The following is a 19,902-nucleotide window of genomic DNA, read 5'->3' as shown; positions in this document are numbered from 1 at the left end:
GATTGTATAGACTGTTAGATGTATTATATGTTATGTCTCTGCTGTAGTACTAATGTGTACCTTTACACATGCGATTATGAGTGACTATTAGCCTATGTATATACGGCCCCCCACAGAGCACTGAGGGAGAAATTAGGAACAATGCACACGGTCGTATTTGCAGTGCGGAATCCGGGGTCGGCGTCCGCCCTCGGATCACACAGCAAATACCTGCCATAACACATTAAGCAAAATCGCTATTCCCTGCCAACAAACGGAAATCAACAGCGATTTTCCGCTAACGGGGGGAAAAAAAATCGCAACATTCTCTATTCTATTATGGGCCTCGCACAGATGGCTGCCATTGCAGTCAATGGAAGCCGTCCGTTCCGTGGCACTTCTGCAGTGAGCACTGCAGAAGTGTCACAGGATCCGAGTCAGCGACGGCTGTACTACGCATGTGAGCCAGCACATTCACTGGTCAGAGGCCAAATGCACAGGAGTACGCTGGGGGGGTACACAGGGGTCACTGCCAGGGCACATGGTTGGATTCCGCTGCAAGAATCTGCTGGAATCCCACCCGCTCGTGTACAATCTGCCTTACTCAGTAATTGCCAGTCTTCATGTTCAGGGTACACAGAAGCTATTCAATCTTTGAGCGACTGCCTGTTTGCTGTGAGGCGGCCAGCAGAGATCTCCAGCGCGCTCCACCTCCATTCTCTAACGGACTATCACTCCTGTGTACAAGTACAGAAGTCGCTGGGACGGTTGTCCCATGTAAAGGTATCTTAAGCTAGTGTACAACCCCAGACAGGCAATATTGTCATTCAGATTATATGTGATATGTCTATGAGCAGCATTTACTGAGAACTGTAGAATGATAATTATAATAATCTGCACAATGTCCTTCAGCTTCAAACAGACTGAACTGGAGAAAAGTTTCTATTGTATTGTATTGTCTATATTTATACTAACAGCTTGGATCCCTGATTCCTTCCCCCTTCCCTTTTAAATAGTAATTTATAATGAACATGGCCCTTCCTGTAGCAGCCTGTTATTTAATAAGCTGATATTTAGGGTTATGTATATGCACCCCTCTGTGTGCAGTATGTACAGGGCTGTGTAAGGTAATCACACTTTATAATAAATGATAATAATGTCAGTACATCCTGAGTTACGTGTCTTTCTTGTGGTTTTCCTGATACTACAGGAAATTGCACAAACACTGTATGAATGTACCATTACAGTCATAAACAATGTAATTTATTGTTATTATTTGAAAGTGGATGTCCGATTTGTAGGCTTTCACCAAAACTCCTTCTACTTGCAGTAAACTAACCAACCAGCATGTACTCCCCTCTTCCGGCTCTCTTTGTGTTCTGCACCGCCACTCCAGGTCCCCCTCTGATGTCACATTTACAGGCTGCAGAGCCTGTGATGTACCGTAAACTACGAAGCGAAGGTCTGAGCAGCAGAAGGAACACAGCGGGAGCGGGGAGAGGTGAGTATAAGCTGGCTTGTTATTATACTGCATGGGGAAGGGGTTTTAGTGAAAATCTACAACCCATTTAACAGCAAAATATTTTTCTCTTGGTTTTAACTGAATGCATCTTAACTTCCAGATATTCTGTTACCTGCATTACATTTAGCGTGGGGTGAGTACAGATATTTTTTGCACATTTTGAATATCAGTTTTTAATTGCTGAAAAGTCAAGCAAATATATTACAGATTCAAGAAAATAGTAGGATTCAGTAGAACTCTTCAGGGATAATAGCACAGGGTGATGTTGTTCTTGTTCAAAAATTGTGTTTTGGGTCTATGAATCTCAGGTGGCGAATAATATGATAGCTTGTTTTTACGTTTTTTTTTTACATTGTTTTTATCTGTTCTTTTACACTTTTTATGTCCCTGTAGGGGACTTGTACAATAGCACCTATGATCACTATGATAAGGCATTGCAGGACTTCTGCCCTGCAATGCCTTATTGCTTGTTACAGTGATCATAGACAATGGCGAAGCAGGACACCTGTAGCTGGCGTCCTGTTACCATGGCAACCCGTCAGGCTCTCTGCGATTATATCCAGTGATGTCACAGAGGGAGCGCACACCCTCTGTGAACCCTTTACATGCCATGATCTACATAGATCACAGCAGGGAAGGGGTTAACAGCGGGCACGCTGTCCTGATGCACGCCTGCTGTTGCATGGGGGCCCAGCTATCAGTGACAGACAGCTCCTGCTGCCGGATAGAGCGGGAGCTCTTCTGATCTCGCGCTATCCTTAGGGCGTAACTGTACGTTCTGTTGCACTAAGTACCTCCCTGCCAGGATGTACAGTTACACCCTGTGGCAGGAAGGGGTTAAAGATTACCCCAAATTGGTAAAAATAAAAGCATATAAGGCATCATTCAGCTGTTTAGATGCAAAAATAAGAAATAAAGCTGACAAGAAAAATTCAGAGTATAAGGGCTCCCACACACTTGCATTTTTTTAACGCTGCGTTTTTTGTTAACGTGATTGTCAATGGGACTTTCTAATGTTCAAAACGCAACGCAATGCGACTTGCATTTTGGTGTGTTGCTTTTTTAACATTGGAAACTCCTATTGACAATCGCGTTAACAAAAAACGGAGTGTTAAGAAAACGCAAGTATGTGGAAGGCCTAATACACACACTATCCTACCAAAATTATTTAGACACCCATATCAGTAGAATAGATCAAGTCTAATTAGCATGTCACGAGTCCTTAATCATGCTACATAGGATGCAGACCCTTGGAGGTGTTGGCCATAGTTGATTTTGCATTGTTTAGCTTAAAATACTTAATTCCAGGAAACTTACAGAGATTACATGTGGTATCATTGTTGGTTGTCTCATTAGTGAACTATCAGGTTATGACATTTCCATTAAAACCCAAGTCGCCATATGAACTATGAGCTATGTAATCACAAGGCGAAAGGGGGTGAGATGTAGCACAACTAAACCAAGAACCAAATGACCCAAAATATTAACCGATAGGAACAAATGACAGTTGGGGAGGGATTGTTTGCAGATTCACTTTTCCACTATACAGGAGGACACTGAGATTCTGCAAGAATTACCCAAGTCCGTGTTAGCAGCGTACAACAGGAACTGCACGCTATTGGATATACGGGTTATGCCAGTGCATACAAGCCATCCATCATGAAAGCCATCATGATTCTTGATCAGGTGTCCAAATACTTTTGATAGTAAAGTGTACTTCCTAGCAAGAAGAAATCTTGTAAAAAATTTGGTGCGTCTTATACTAGTAGTACACAATCAGGGGTCCTGTCTGCACCAGACTACCCCTCCACCACTTCCTTCATGATCAGTTGCAGCACTCATAAGAGAGAATTTTCTTTTCCTGTTTGGCATTAATCTTTATGATCAGTTAAGGGAAGAAAGGGTTCCCTACCAAACTCCCAAAACATACTAACTCATGCTTAAATATAACATTTCCTGTTAGAACTTATTTCAATGACATACTTGTCACTAACGCTCCCTGGTGTTATTTTGACCCCTTCATCAAAAATTCTACTTAATGACTCCAGTGCTGGACAGAAGAAGCCACTTGTAGTGCACTGGTTCTTATTGGCTATAACAAGAACAACTCCACCACCCAATCAACAGACCACCAGGGGGCACTTTAACAAGTATTTATCAGAAATATTTAGACAAAGAAGCTTTTTTAAAATTACTAATAATATTTTTAATGAGAAATGTTTTATCATTGGACAACCCCTTTAACCCTCTTCCCACTCTGTGATGTAAGCAGATCATTTCTTTGAATTGCCATACTTTTATATATATCTATCTGACATCCAGCTTTAACTGCCAGAATCACAGTAGCACAACTGTAGCACCCATAGTGACCGTGGCACCTAAAAGGTTTGACAGAGGGACCTTCTGTCAGTGTTACACTAATAAGAATAATTCATTGTAATGTATTAGTAAAAAAAAGTGAAAGTTTACTAACAATGTAAAAAAGTAAAAATATCTGAAGTGTAAAAAATAGTAAACCATATAAAATACATATACTATATGGACAAAAGTATTTGGACACTGCAGAAAATCAGCAAATATGCAAATACTGAGTTTGCAGAATGGTATGCTGGGAAAGGCATGGGTAAAATAAAAAGCTGCTCATTTTGAAATCATTAATCTGATTGAGCACTTGTGGGATGAACTGGAGCGATGGGTACGGCATTGCCACCCAAGCGCATCTTCACAACAATTTCTTCTCACAGCCTTGCAGGAGGAATGGCAAGCTATTCAAGCTTAGACTATGGCCCCCTGCACATGGGCCGAAATTCCGCGGCGGGATTTCCCGCAGAATTTCCACCCGTGGACTCTGACATAGGATTGCATTAGAAAACGCAATCCTAGGCAGAAATCTCACGTGGAAAACAAATCGCAGCATTTTCTATTTCTGTGCGGGTCTCGCAGAGGCCCGCACAGAAATGTCACTCCCGGGCCGCCGGCTCCGCTCTACGCATGCGGCTGGACAGCAGCCGGTACATCAGAGAGCCAGAGCTGCTGGAGCAGGTGAGAGCCGCACTGGTCGCTGCAGGGGTGCGGGTCCGGTTCCGCTGCAAGAATTCTGGCAGGGGATCCGAGCCGGCCGTCTGCAGGCGGCCTTAGAGAGAACTTGTGGAAAGTATGCCTCGACATGTTACCACTGTAATACAAGCGAAAGAATGGCCGACACGTTACTAAATAGAATAATAAAGCACTTTCTCTGAAAAACATACCGTGTCCTAATACTTTTGTCTGTATAGTGTATTTGGTATCAATAGGATTTTAACAACTCATAAAATACAGTAAAAACAATTCCAAAAAGTAGTTGCAAATTTTCTGTTTCTCTCTCTTCTACAACATCAAAAAAAATTAATAAAAGTTAGTGATGTAGCAATAGCAGTTGCAGGGGTCGCAATTGAGACTGGGCCCATAAGCTAGGGGGGGGGGGGGCAAGGGCCCTCTCACTACTAACCTCAGGGCCCAGTCACACGGGCACCGATGCACCCGTGTTACTGCACAAAGAAGACAGCCACGCTGCAGATGTGGACGACTCTCCACACCACCAGAAGAAAGAACACATGACCGGCAATGGAGCCGGTCATGTGTTCTTTCTTCCGGCGGTGTGGAGAGTAGTCCGCACCTGCAGTGTGGCTGTCTTGTCGTGCAGGAACACGGGCGCATCGGCGCCGTGTGACTGAGCCCTCACTGAGCTTCTCTCCAGAGGTATCGCAGATTTTTCTCCTACTTTACTACTTATGGCTAGGAGTGAATATAATAAACAAGGACATATAAGCTTTCTACAGACTGCACTTCAGGCGTGGAAGACTGACGTAAACTTACAAATGACGGACAACATGTTGCCTGTACTGTTGTACCTTGACGCCACCGGAAGGGGTTTGGCAGGGCTTGCATGGAGGATTGGCTGCATTCTTGAAGGTCCTAGCAGTGTCTGCAGTGATTTTTGCCTGCCCTGGAGGGTTAGGGTTAGTTTTGCTGTGAGGCTTACATTATTAGCTCTACATGTTTCCATGTTATAGCTGTAACATGGAAGCATTTACGGCTAATAATGTAAGCCTGACAGGAGAAGTAACCCTAACCTTAACCCTCCAGCCCAGACCAACATCAATACACACGCTGCTGCTATCCACTCCCTCCCAGCGCTCGGCCTCACATATGGACTCGCTGATGCACCCCTATCATTGATGTTGCGGCAGCGCGCTTCCCGTTCTGGCGCTGCACTTCTTGCCTTGGGTCAGCTCCCCCAGCCTCTGCTCCCCGCTCTACCGTTGTACTTGTTGCGCTGCCTCCGCTTCCCCCGTTGGCACTGTACTGAGCTGACAGTGACAGCGGCCCAACATGCTAGGAAGGCCCCACAGACGCTGGCCCCGACACTGACAGTGTCCAACATGCCATGCCGTCTCAACTGCCAAGCAGAAGCTAGGGGCTTGACAAGGGGTGTAGACCCCAGCAAAGCCAGGTCAGCCCCTAGCTTCTGGTGGCGTCAAGATACAATAGTACGCATGCTGACTTCTTTCTGTTATTGCAGAAGGCCCCTGAGTGATCGTCTGATGGAAATCCCTTAGTAGTTACAATGTGTAATGCCCCCCTTACAGCCCTTACATACCTGCTACATGGCTTAGTGGCGCCATAATGTTTACATTTAATAAATAGTCCTCATTGCTTTACTATTGTATGAGGAGCACATGTCACCTTCCCAGCAGTCAGAGGGTTACATCCTGTTTCCATCCAGCATTGTTTCACTTTGATTTTTCTATTTCTTTTTTATGAAAATACTAGCTTACCCGTCGCGCGTTGCTGCGAAGACAGACAGACATACATTCATTCGTTTTTATATATCTAGATAACAACCAATCACAGCGCAGCTTTCATGTTACCTCAGTGGTATAATATATAACAACCAATCACAGCGCAGCTTTCATGTTACCTTAGCAGTATAAAATATAACAACCAATCACAGCGCAGCTTTCATGTTACCTCAGCCGTAAGAGAAATAACAACCAATCACAGCGCAACTTTTATTCTGCCTCAGCAATATAAAAAATAGCAACCAATCACAGCACAGCTTTCATGTTACCTCAGCATTCTCAATATCCAGCAATTGTCTTGCGAAACGTTCGGCGGTGCATCATTTTCTGGTTGAACACTCATCCCGTTGCTCGTAATGCCTTTTGCTTTCGTGCTTGAGATGGAAATCAAACGATCTTTGTCTGGGGGGGCATAACTGTCGACGATGCTCGCACGCGCGCCACCTATCGTAAGATAGTTGTACTATGCCCATAATCTTCCCAGGAGTGTACTCAGCAACTTCCCAAAGTCTCAAGGCAATTGGATGAATGGTGTAGTAATGCATAAAGGACAGACAGACAGACATACATTCATTTATATATATCAGGAAGTGAGAGAATTAGATTCCATACGTAAAATTTGGACGCTAATTCTTTTGCGCATAGAATCGAATAATCGAGTTGGGACCCATTAGCTTTTCCTATTTATGACATATTCAATGCCCATGCCAAATTTCAAGTTTCTATGTGAGAAAATTACATTCCGTACGTAAAATTTGGATGCTAATTCTTTTGCACATAGAATCGAATAATCGAGTTGGGACCCATTAGCTTTTCCTATTTATGACATATTCAATGCCCGTGCCAAATTTCATGTTTCTATGTGAGAAAATTACATTCCGTACGTAAAATTTGGATGCTAATTCTTTGGCGCATAGAATTGAATAATCGAGTTGGGACCCATTAGCGTTTCCTATTTATGACATATTCAATGCCCGTGCCAAATTTCAAGTTTCTATGTGAGAAAATTACATTCCGTACGTAAAATTTGGACGCTAATTCTTTGGCGCATAGAATTGAATAATCGAGTTGGGACCCATTAGCATTTCCTATTTATGACATAATCAATGCTCGTGTCAAATTTCAGGTTTCTATGACATTGGGAAGCGAGAAAATTAGATTCCGTACGTAAAATTTGGACGCTAATTCTTTGGTGCTTACAATTGAATAATCGAGTTGGGACCCATTAACTTTTCCTATTTATGACATAATCAATGCTTGTGCCAAATTTCAAGTTTCCATGACATTGGGAAGCGAGAAAATTAGATTCCGTACGTAAAATTTGGACGCTAATCCTTTGGCGCTTAGAATTGAATAATCGAGTTGGGACCCATTAGCTTTTCCTATTTATGACATAATCAATGCTCGTGCCAAATTTCATGTTTCTACAACATCGGGAAGAGAGAGAATTAGTGGCAATGATGGAAATCGAACGATCTACGTGGGGGGGGGGGGTCGTAACTGTCGACGACGCTCGCGCACGCGCCATTTATCATAGAATATTTGTACTATGCCTATAATCTTCCCAGGAGTGTACTCAACAACTACCCAAAGTTTCATGGCGATCGGATGAATGGTGTAGTAGCGCATAAAGGACAAACAGACAGACAGACACACAGACAGACAGACATACATTCAATTTTATATATATAGAAAAGACTTTGCTATCAGTCGGTAACCCTATTACTACATTATGCAGGAGAAATCATTGATGATGACGAAGGGAAAGCAAATCTACTAAACAGCTTCTTCTCAAGTGTGTTCACCAAAGAAAAGGAAATGCCACACAAGATGCAGGGGAATAAAACGAACCCCTCACAAAATATCTCATACCTAACGCAGGAGGAGGTGCGGAAGCGTCTAAAGAAAACTAAAATTGATAAATCACCGGGCCCAGATGGATTACACCCAAGGATACTAAAGGAACTAAGTGACGAGATAGCTAGGCCGCTATACCTAATATTTCTAGACACTATCAAGACCGGAGTAGTACCATTGGACTGGCGCATTGCCAACGTGGTTCCAATTTACAAAAAAGGGAGCAAAAGTGAGCCTGGTAACTACAGGCCAGTAAGTCTCACTTCAGTAACGGGAAAAATTTTCGAGGGGATTCTGAGAGACGCCATCGATGAGTACCTCAAGGAGATTAAGGGAATAACTCCTCACCAGCATGGATTCATGAAGGGTCGCTCATGTCAGACAAATCTGATCAGTTTTTACGATGAAGTAAGCTCTAAGCTGGACCAGGGAGAATCTATTGATCTTGTATATCTGGACTTCTCTAAAGCCTTTGACACCGTGCCACATAATAGGCTAATATACAAAATGAGGCAGCTCGGACTGGGCGTAAACGTGTGTAAGTGGGTAAAAAATTGGCTCAACGAAAGAAAGCAGAGGGTGGTAATAAATGGTTTGTACTCTGATTGGACCACAGTCGCTAGCGGGGTGCCACAGGGTTCAGTATTAGGCCCCACTCTGTTCAACATATTTATCAATGACCTGATAGAGGGGCTGCACAGCAAAATATCAATATTTGCAGATGACACAAAATTATACAATATAATTAATGCAACGGAGGACAATGTGCGGCTACAAACGGACCTGGATAAGATGGGGGCTTGGGCAGAAAAATGGGAAATGAAGTTCAATGTTGAAAAATGTAAGACTATGCACATGGGCAGGAGAAACGGATGTCACCAATATTCACTTAATGGGGTACCGCTAGGGAAAAGTGATATGGAAAAGGATCTAGGGGTATTAGTGGATAATAGACTAAACTGGAGTAACCAATGCCAGTCAGCTGCTGCAAAGGCAAATAAAGTCTTGGGGTGCATTAAAAGAGGTATAGGGGCGAAGGACGAGAACATTATCCTTCCATTATATAAGGCACTTGTCAGGCCTCACATGGAATACTGCGTACAATTCTGGACACCGGTGCTCAGGAAAGATGTCACAGTGCTTGAAGGGGTTCAAAGAAGGGCAACTAAACTAATACATGGAATGACGGGACTGGAATACCCAGAGAGGCTATCCAAATTGGGACTATTTACTCTAGAAAAAAGAAGGTTAAGAGGCGACCAAATAACCATGTATAAGTACATGAGGGGACAACACATGGATCTCTCCCGTGATCTGTTTACACCCAGGACCACAAAGGTAACAAGAGGGCATCCGCTACGATTAGAGGAAAGTAGGTTTCATCACCAACACAGAAAGGGGTTCTTTACTGTAAGAGCAGTTAGACTGTGGAACTCTCTACCGGAGGAAGTGGTGATGGCAAAATCGATAGAGGAGTTTAAAAGGGGACTTGATGTCTTTCTGGAGAAGTATATTACAGGATATAAATATTAGGTTAAGTGTCAATCCTGGTATACAGGCAGGTAGGAACTATTAGGGGTTGATCCAGGGAACAGTCTGGTTGCCATTAGGGAGTCGGGAAGGAATTTTTCCCCCAAAAGGGCTAATTGGCTTCTGGCCTTGGGGTTTTTTGCCTTCCTCTGGATCAACACAGTAGGATAGACAGGCTGGACTAGATGGACAATGTCTTCATTCGGCCTTACATACTATGTTACTATGTTACTATGTTACTGGTAATGGTAGTGTATGCAGGCGGCTAAACTTTTTCCCCCAGGCCCATGAGCCTGTATCTACACCCTTGCTAAAAGGTAATATATGCACTCCAAAAGAATGCTATTGAAAACTGTAACTTGGCCTGCAAAAGTCAACCTGTCATACTGGCAAGTCAATGGAAAAATAAAATTGTTATGGCTCCCGATATGCAAGATCATAGAAATAGATTTCTGCTATTGTATAGAAGTGCATACTGTAATTAAACATCCTTTACCTTTGTGACATAATCCTGGTGACCCATACAACTACAGTGGGGGGAGAAGAAAAGTTATGGCTATCAGAATGTGGTGATGCACAAATATAAAAATGTTCCAACCTAAAAACCTGAAATATTCCGTGTCACTAAGGGGTTAAGTAATTTATGTAATGAGAAGAAGACATAAATAACATTTCTGTACAATAACATCACTTTACTTATTTTTTCCAGGAAATAAAGCAGAAATTCGAGCCTTTCCCAGTAAAGTAGTGAAGAAGGGAGACGATGTAACAATCAGGTGTTCAAGTCCTTATAATCAGGGAGAATTTCGTCTATATACAAAAACCGATTATTCTGAATATTCTGCTTCCAAAGCCATAAATGTAAATGAATATAACTTTACTGTGACAGATGTGCAGGAAGACAATTCTGCTTATAGATGCATACAGTTTACTAATGCCGGGCCGAGTGAGTGGAGCAATGTCCTTACATTACAAGTAATAGGTAAGTAGATGTTATAATATCTTTATTTATAACTAGTGCCAACCAGAGGCGTAAGTTGAAGCTTCTGGGCCCCAATGCAAAACCTGTAACAAGGCCCCCAACTATAATGCTTTATTCATAGTTCTGGGCTCCCTATATGCAGAAGAAAGGCCTTATGGGCCCTCTAAGGGTCCTGGGCCAAGGTGCAACTGCATCCCCTATAGCTAAACCAGTAGCGCCAGCATATTCCACAGCGCTTACAAAACAGGGGGAACAGAAACAAGACCACAGTTACATAGTAATCAATTGATGGAAACAGTAGGGGTGAGGGTCCTGCTCCAACGAGCTTACATACTACAAATAATGTGGTGATACAGAAGGTAAAGGGGCTGGAAAAGTGCAAGGTATGGCAGGGTGGAGAGTGAGGGATGCTATACAAACAGACAATGGTCAGACTGATTGCAGTGGGCGGTTGATTACGGCTAGCAGGGATTGCAGTCAGTAGGGCAGGGGCATGTTATCAGGCAGAGTACAGAAGGGTTTGGTTTAGGGGATACGGTATGCCTGCCTGAAGAGGTGCATATATAGAGCACACCAGAAATTTTGTGGGTTGGGGATTGCCCGGATAGTTTTAGGTAGTGTGTTCCAGAGGACTGGTGCTGCTCTGGAGAAGTCTTGGAGACAGAAATGAGAGGTTCGAATTAAAGGGGCACTTAATCTGATTTCATTAGCAGAGCGGCGGGCATGGGCTGGGTGGTGAATTGGGATGAGGGAGGCAATGTAGGGCGGTGCAATGCTATGGAGGGCTTTATGGATGAAGGTAGTGAGTTTAAATTGAATTCTGTATTTGACAGTCAGCCAGTGCAGTGAAAGGCACAGGGCAGAGGCATCCGAGTGGCTGGACAGGAAGATGAGCCTGGCTGCTGTATACAGGATGGACTGGAGAGGGGAGAGTCTGGCACAGGGGAGTTGCAATAATCGAGCTGAGAGTGGATGAGGGCAACAGTGAGAGTTTATAGCATGTGCACGGTGAGAAAAGGGCGGATTCTTGTGATGTTCTTGAGGTGCAGCTGACATGTTTGGACGAGTGATTGGATATAGGGGATTAAGGAGAGATCAGAGTTGAATATAACTCAAAGACAGCGTGCGTGCCGTCTGGGAGTTATGGTGGTCCCACCCACTGAGATGCAGGTGTCAGTATGAGGTCGGTTAGCAGAGGGTGGAAACACCAGTAGGTCAGTTTTTAAGAGGTTCAGTTTTAGATAGACAGAGGACATAATGTTAAAAACAGTGGACATACAGTCGGTGGCGTTCTCAAGAAATCTTGCTGTGATGTCACAGGAAGAGGTGTATAACTGGGTGTCATCAGCATAGAGATGGTACTGAAAGCCAAATCTTCTGATGGTTTGTCCTTTAGGGGCTGTGTAGATGGGGAAGAGGAGGGGGGTGAGAACAGAGCCCTGGGGGACCCCAACAGCAAGGGGAAGAGGAGGGGAGGTAGAGTAAGCAAAGACACTTTAAAGCCCTTCCCTGAAATCAATTGACGGCGTACCAGCAGCAGAATCCTCTACCGCAGCAGCCGCGGCTCCATTGAAAACAGTGCACGGACCTGCATTCGCGCATGTTTTTGCACGTACATGGGTGCTCACTTATGTACGCACAAAAACACGCTCGTGTGAAGCCACCCTTTGGGCTGAGAAGGGAGTAAAAAGTGTCAAAGAGCCTTTTAGGGTTGTGAGATAGTAAGGAGACAAGAGAGGTGAAGTAGACTTGTTTGGCATGGTGGAGGACAAGGTTGTAGGTTCTGAGCATGAATTTGGAGTGGAGAAAGGTTTTTGTGACTTTCTCCACAGCAGTTCAGCATCGCTGGATGAAGCGCATTTAAGGCGTGAGCCAGGGGATAATGCCAGTAGAAGAGGGATGGTTAGGGTGAAAAATGCTGCTGGTTGGGGAGTTAAACCCACTACAACTCCCAGCATGCCATCAGTCTGCAAGTGTCAGGTTATACTGAGAGTTATAGTTCTACCAACCTGTACTTCCTTCTGTTGAGATTTTGATAGAACTACAACTTCCAGTGTGCCCTGACAGTTCCAGACATTCAGGACATGCTGGGAGTTGTAGTTTTACACAATGCTGTATTTTGACCTTTATTTTATTGCCATAATACAGAAGTGCGTCCCGTAACTCCGAGCATTGTACATTACTATAATGGTTGGAGTTCAGGCCAGGAGACCCACAGGCAGGCCGGGACACACCATATTATGGACACAAAACGGAGATCAAAATACAGCAGTTCGGCTAGGAGCAGAGAATTTTTTAGCAGACAGAGTTATACTGGGTTCACATCATATTGTTACCATACAGCTGAAGCTGCGTTTCAGTGTGCAGCCTGTGTGTCCTCATAGGGTGCCTTCTAAATTGTCAAAAACAGAATTCAGCAAGAACCGCAGACTGAACCAGAGGTTTCCATGCCGTCCCTGAAATCCGGAAATCTGAACTGCTAACTGCAGTTTTTTCATGTGGATTTGCCAGCAGGATTCTGCTATTTTCAATTCTGCACCAAAATTTGCACATTAGCAGTGTGGATTTTGGGGCTGAATATTCCGCAGGGGGTATAGTCCACAACCTGCTGCAGAATACTCCATCCTGTGTGAAGGTCCCTCAGGAGCACTGACTATGGAGCTGCCTAGTGCTGGAATATCACATAACATTCCCGCTTATCCAGCATGGTTTTATCACATAATGAGGATTTCAAGTCCATAAATTACTAAACTAAAGGGATTTCCCTGTTTGTCTTCATTATTTCCAATTGGGTGATGATTGGATATATTATATCTCAAGAACTCTTTATCTCTTGCAGATCCACAGAAACCGAATATCTCATGTGTGCAAGATAATCCAGAAGACCCTAAGCTCCTAATAACCTGCAGCGCCCCAGACCCTCCAGAGGGGTTCAGAGTTAAGCGCTTTCATCTGTATTTAGGAAGGGAGCAGATAAGAGATTTGCCTCTTAAGGAAAGCTCTCCACAAGTGACTTTTCAAGTCTCTAACTCCTCAAGAGCATACAGATGTTCTTATGTAATAGAAGTAAAGGAAGAACCTAACCAATTTATTGAAGCACCAATCAGTAATGAAGTGACAGCTACAGAATGTAATGGTGAGTATATAAGAGGTAGAAGGTACGTGACGACCAGCAGTGACAGAGGGAGATAAGGACAGCATATTTTTATCAAAAATAAACTTTACTGAACCAAAACATTATTACACGTACTTGAGCCTTACATCATAACTCTCTGTACCAAGATATTCTCTTAAAGTGACAGTAACTGAATATTCACTGAAACCCAAAATAACAAAAACAATATTTGGCATTAACACATTGCCTTTTGGGTTCTCTTAGCTTTGTGGCAGCAAGACACCTATGTCATGACCCTTCTCTATTTGTGCATGATACCAATTTCACTCCAATGTCCAGCCCTTATAGCCTGACCTCTCATGCTTTATAGGAGATGCATCCTTCACTCACTGGATGCCCAAAGTCATTGGTGTCATATCTACAGAGGTCTTCCCACACCTTACAACAACTACAATACATTGCTGTCCATAGCTCTATCAATGCGTCACATAGGACTCTAAATACACAATGCTAATATATGTCCGCTGCATTGTTGCACTATTACAACCGGCATAAACATCACATATTACATCCTACACATTTACCATTACACCATCCTATCATCTAACTGCACAAGGCCATGCATTAAACTATGGTCCCATAACTAATATCGTACAGTCACACTACTAACCCTTACAGGTAGCCCTATAATAGCCAGGGATTTTATTCCTTAGAGTCCTGGAGGAATTAACACATTTACAAACTCTGGCAGCATGTATCCTGCCTGATATGGGCTGCTCCATAGTGCATGGACACTTGCAACTATTCCCATCTTTAAACCCTGTACAGAACATTTCACTACTGCTGCCTCAGTGTTGGGTAAAACGAAGAGGAAGACTCGCTCTCATCCCATGCGCTGCAGGGTCCTTTACCCAGTGATCTGGACACTCTTCCACCTGTTGTAGCCTGTGATCAGTCTCTCAGGCCCCTGCACCCCCCCCCCCCCAGTCTGAGGAATCCGCTGCAGTCATGTGAGGGGGCATGCCCAAACATCCTTCAACACTATTCCCTGCTGCTTACTGTTTTAGAGCTGAGCTGCATCAAATCATGTCACCTCCCTCTGAAGGCCCTTCCCCACCATAAAACAAGGTGTTACAATAATACAAAATACACAAGTACACAGGAGTGTTTAACCCCTTAAGGGCTGACACCCACTGGCGATATTTTCTTTCTTGCGCTGTGAGAGCACGTGAAAAACTCTCGCCTCGCAGCGCAAGAAAGACACCGCAATAAGACTGGGATATCATCAGTCTTTTCAATGGGGCCAGTGGCAGCAGCGCTAGCCCCATTGAAAAGATATGGAGAATATCGCGGACTTCTGCCACAGCTGTCACAGCTGTGGCAGAAGTGCAACATGCTATCCCATTGCTTTCAATGGGATCGACGCTGCTGCCGGTCCCATTGAAAGCAGTGGTTTGTGGCAAACCCTGTAGTATGATTTTCGGAGAAGGGCTTGAAATGTAAGCCCTTCCCTGAAAATCATCAATAAGTGGTAAAACTTTTTTTTTTTAAATTACTAACCTCTCCGCCGCTCAGACGCATCCTCTGGCTGGCTCCCTGACACTGCTGTCCAGCACTTTCAGCAGGCGAGGATTTTCCCCGCCTCCTGAAAGGTCTGTGCTGATTGGCTGAGTGCTTTGCCAATAGCAGCTAGTGCTTAGCTATTGGCTGAGCGCTCAGCCAATTACAGATAGTGCTCCCGGCTTTTTTCTCGCACTGCGCTGCGAGAGTTTTCACTTACTCTCGCAGCGCAGTGGAGAAAAAAATGCCAGTGGGTGTCCGCCCTTAAAGTCTAAAATAAATCAGGAATTCTCAATCCTTATTTGTACCGTGGACCCTCTGTCAGTCTGGTGAACGTTGAAAGTGGATGTGTCCTACATGGTTGAAGCGACAGAATTGCATGTGTGCCGAGGGCCCGTTCATTTCAATGGGAGTGCTAGAGGTAAGCAAGTTCAACTGCTCAGCAATATCCATTCCTGCAGAGACCTTTAGAATCAATGGGATTGCTAACGGTCACATCTCCACCAATCATAAAAGTTTTCCCTTATCCTGTAGATAGGGGATACATTTCTGTCCTGACACAACCCCTTTAACATATACAAGATGGGCCATGGAAAATTAGCCCGATACCACACTCTTATGAAAGTTGTCTAAAAGAAAACCTTTGTTGTCCATAGCAACCAATCACAGAGCAGCTTTCATTTTACTTCAGCAGTATAAGAAATGAGAGCTGTGCTACTGAGCACCGCCACTGGGGATGTGGAAGACAGCTTTTATAAGATTGTGATGCTGAACTTCTTTTCTGTGATCGACCCTGTATATTAATGTATCTACAACTGTAATGTATGTATGATCTGTAATATCTGCTGGTGAAACGTTCTGCTAATACTACTGCTGTCTGCTGCTAACAGTCCAGATTGAAAAGTATATATAAAGTTTAAAGACCCCCTGAGATCTCTCCACTGAACCCTTGGGGGTCCGTACACGTTCTGTGATACTACTGCCGCCTGCTGCTGACATTCATCACTGAAGGAATTGTAATAATAGAGTTTATAAGCCATCCGAAATTTAGCCACTAACCCTTGGGGGTCCATAGACTCTGGGTTATCTGCTATTGAGATATAAAGGCATTAGAACTTGATGAGAGTACAAGGAGCTCAATGTAGGCTGCTACAATTTTGTAACACATATTTACAGACATTTAAGTACAAAAGATAAATATTCGTAATTCCTCATTTACACGGGCACGCAAGGATTCCGCTGCTGAATCCCACAGCGGAATCAGCCCTTGGCTCACAGACATTGGCATAAAAGACAGCTTGTTAACTCTCTGGATTCAGCGCGGGTCTCCTCCGTCGCGGCCGGATCTTTTCTACAGCAGGGCGGATGCATCCAGACACACCGGCCAACATGCCAGGCGCATACACAATAACTTCTTTGCTTTCGAATCTCCTGCTTTCCTGCATATCCACGGCATGTACGCAGTGAAAGATGCAGGTGTGCCGCGGAAGGGACGGCTTCCATTAACTTCAATACAAGCCATCCCTGGGGGATCCGCAGGAAAATAGAGCATGCTGCAATCTCTTCCCGCGCGTGCAATCCGCACCCCTGGAAACAAAAATCACATTCACTTGCTTTTAGCTGCTATGCGAGCGTCCATGTCTCCCTATGGGCATGTGAGCGGCAACATGACCGCCTATGGGATGTTGGTATAGCATACTACGCACACAAAACCTGCACTAGTAGTACGCTGTCACCATACGCTCATGTGAGACAGTGCTAAGGCTAGTTCCTATCCATATCAGTTGTGTCCAGTGTTTTAGGGTGTTTTCACACTGGACAAAATTTTCCCCAGAAAATACTTTTTATTTTATATCCAGATGAGATGTTCTTCACGTAGTTTAAAGTTACATAGGCTGAAGCTGCCTTGACACTTGAAAGACATCACATGAGAATATATTTTCTCACAACAATATTGCAATCACTAGCGTGAAGGAGCAAAATGGAGGTAGCGGTTTATAGTTTGCCGCTGACTGCAGAAGAGCAGCAGGTGTTTGGATTTTTATTGTCACTCGGTGGATGACTTGGAGAGTATGGTTTGACAACTATGACTTTAAAATTTGTAGATATCCTGACTGTTCCTACTGTGAGTGCAATACACATGGTGGCCTGCAGAGGGCTAGACACAGGCATTCTGGTACTGCAGAAAGAGAGGGTTAACACCTTTTGGGTGTGGCGGAAACTAAACATAAAAGAATCAGTTTTTGAGGGCTCCTCCACACTGATTCACAGCCCGATATCACCCTCATAATCCTTCTGAAAACCCCTGGATGCTAGGAAACTCACATGGAAACACACTCGCCTCCTTGCGGTGCTTCCCTTCATCCCCACTGCGGCTGTCACAGCCGTGGTAGAAGATTGTGATGCTCTCCCACTGTTTTCAATGGGGCCGGCGATGGACCTATTGGAAACAATGGGTGATATCACAAAAGAAAGGACATACTGCAAAGTGTTTCATGCATAGAATTGCAACACGGTGCCATGCAGGAAAACATTGCCATTTTAAATGGGTTTCATATTTGTGCGTGATTTGTGCATCCTGCAAAGCACAAATCTCACATGATTTTCTTTCCAGTGTGAAGGCGCACTGACACATTTAGCTCAGTGTGCTCTGGATACGAATTTCCCCAGCAGGTTCTGGGGTATTTCTGTAGCCTCCTAATTGCAAAACTCTGATTACAAACTCTTATTACGCACGTAATAAGAATTCAGACTGAGACATGTGTCGAGTGTGGAGCCTTAAGAGAGTTCTGGGGAGGTACAATCCCAGAGCTTCTTTTATTAAAACACATAATACCTGCCCTTTATGGGTGTATAACATATGACATACATAATGTATATTTATTTGTATTGGTTAAGTTGTAAGGAATCTCCTCCCTCCCCCCGCCTCCTCAGGCCCTGTGTACAAACTAGCCTTTGTCCCCTCAACATGTGGTCAGACAAAGACTAGTTCCTTTGTCTCAGAAGTTGAGGAGGGGGTAGGTAATTGTCCAGCAATTACCATAATGAAACTATGCTGCTATCAACCTCTACAAAGTTAAATCACTACAGCTGCGTAATACATCTAGTTTATACAGTCCTCTCCGGTTGACCCTCCTCGGCAACCCAAATCTAGGCAGGCCCTTTGAGCAAACCAAGACGAGCTCTCCGAGCCAACCACGGGTTCTTCACAGTCCTTGCGACTGGACCACAGCTAGCCCAGTGGTCCCCCGTAGTCACTGACTCGTAATTCCAAGGAGGGTGATCTGGCCCTACAATCTGGAGTGTGTTGTATGTTGGATTTAGGGTTTTCAAGGGGGTGTAGGACTTGTCCACTGCTTCTGGGGATGCGTCCAGCAAACTCATTGTGGGAGCGGCCTTTTCAGCAGCAGTTTCACAGGTCTTCCGGACACCGGGGATAAAACAGCAGGCTAGAACTACAAAGATAATGAATACACACAAAACAGCGGCGCCTATCTGGGCCAGGATCCTTTGCCACCCACTCATCCATGAAAAGTACTGGTCCCAAGGGTCAGTTATTCCTGAGTTTCTTTTTAGCTCTTCCGATAGTGCGGTCAGTTTCTTAATGGCAACTGTGACTTTACCTGTGCGTCCCGTGTTGTCTGGGATGTAGGTACAACAAGTTTCCCCTATCATCTTATAGACATCTTTTAGATTTCAGCTAAAATCATATCTAAGGCCATTCTATTTTGAAAAGTCATAGTCGGGGTAGGTCCTAATTGGTCGACTAGTCCTTTTAAGGCATCTCTGTTATAATTTATAAACCGCTGCTGATTCTAATAAATATAATTAATCCAGCCCACATTTTTATTTACCATAATGATTGGAAAAAATGGACTCGAACCCAGCTTTAACTCGGTCCCTAGCTTTAAACTCGCCAGGTACCTCCCCCCCCCCCCCCCCTTGGCTGTCCTATTGCGTTGATGTACACGTGTAGATCAAAACTAGCCTCTATTCTCGCTCTATGGTAACTATTGGGTGTAACCTCATTCACTCTAATCAGAGATTCTGGTCAGAGTAGCCAGTCTCTACAGTCATGGTGTCCTCGAAGGTAGGGTCGGCTATGGCCATCATGTTTTTCAAGGTTTTTATTTTAGGGCGTAGGGGGTTAATTACGGACACAGGGCTAGGTGAAGGCTTCCATTCATGAGCATCTGCCATATCCCTCATAGCGTCCGTCTTCTCCCCAGACGTTATCAGTGATGCAAACATATTGTATTCCCTGGGTATATAAGTCATTTAACCAGCTGGACCGGGCTGAATCTGGCCCACGGTGGGGTTTTGCTCCTAGACACGGGATCACAGTACAATAGTCGAAGGAATATGTGGCTACTTGAGCGTTGGATGAGTTACACCAGAAGGTAACCGTACCCTCATATTCCTCTGACCAAGGATTCCAGTTGCCACTCTTCTCTCTAGTGATTATTGCTCAAGATCTGCCCCCTCTCTAACTAACCCCAACAAAAGCAATGTCCAC

At 44.2% G+C, this 19,902-nt stretch overlaps 1 protein-coding gene across 1 annotated transcript in view; it reads left to right on the top strand.

Moving 5' to 3' along the window:
• LOC136631485 (leukocyte immunoglobulin-like receptor subfamily A member 5) overlaps positions 1-19,902 on the top strand; it is a 41,374-nt gene that overhangs the window by 93 nt on the left and 21,379 nt on the right. Inside the window, exons 2-4 of the mRNA XM_066605786.1 lie at positions 1,602-1,634; positions 10,439-10,711; positions 13,551-13,847. Of these exons, the coding sequence (XP_066461883.1) occupies positions 1,602-1,634; positions 10,439-10,711; positions 13,551-13,847 (603 nt within the window). The remainder of the gene's footprint in view (positions 1-1,601; positions 1,635-10,438; positions 10,712-13,550; positions 13,848-19,902) is intronic.

The sequence above is a fragment of the Eleutherodactylus coqui genome, chromosome 6 (genome assembly GCF_035609145.1).
Source record: "Eleutherodactylus coqui strain aEleCoq1 chromosome 6, aEleCoq1.hap1, whole genome shotgun sequence".
In the NCBI taxonomy this organism is placed as follows: Eukaryota; Metazoa; Chordata; class Amphibia; order Anura; family Eleutherodactylidae; genus Eleutherodactylus; species Eleutherodactylus coqui.
The sequence above is the reverse complement of the archived record's forward strand: the minus strand, read 5'-3'. Positions and strand labels throughout refer to the sequence as shown.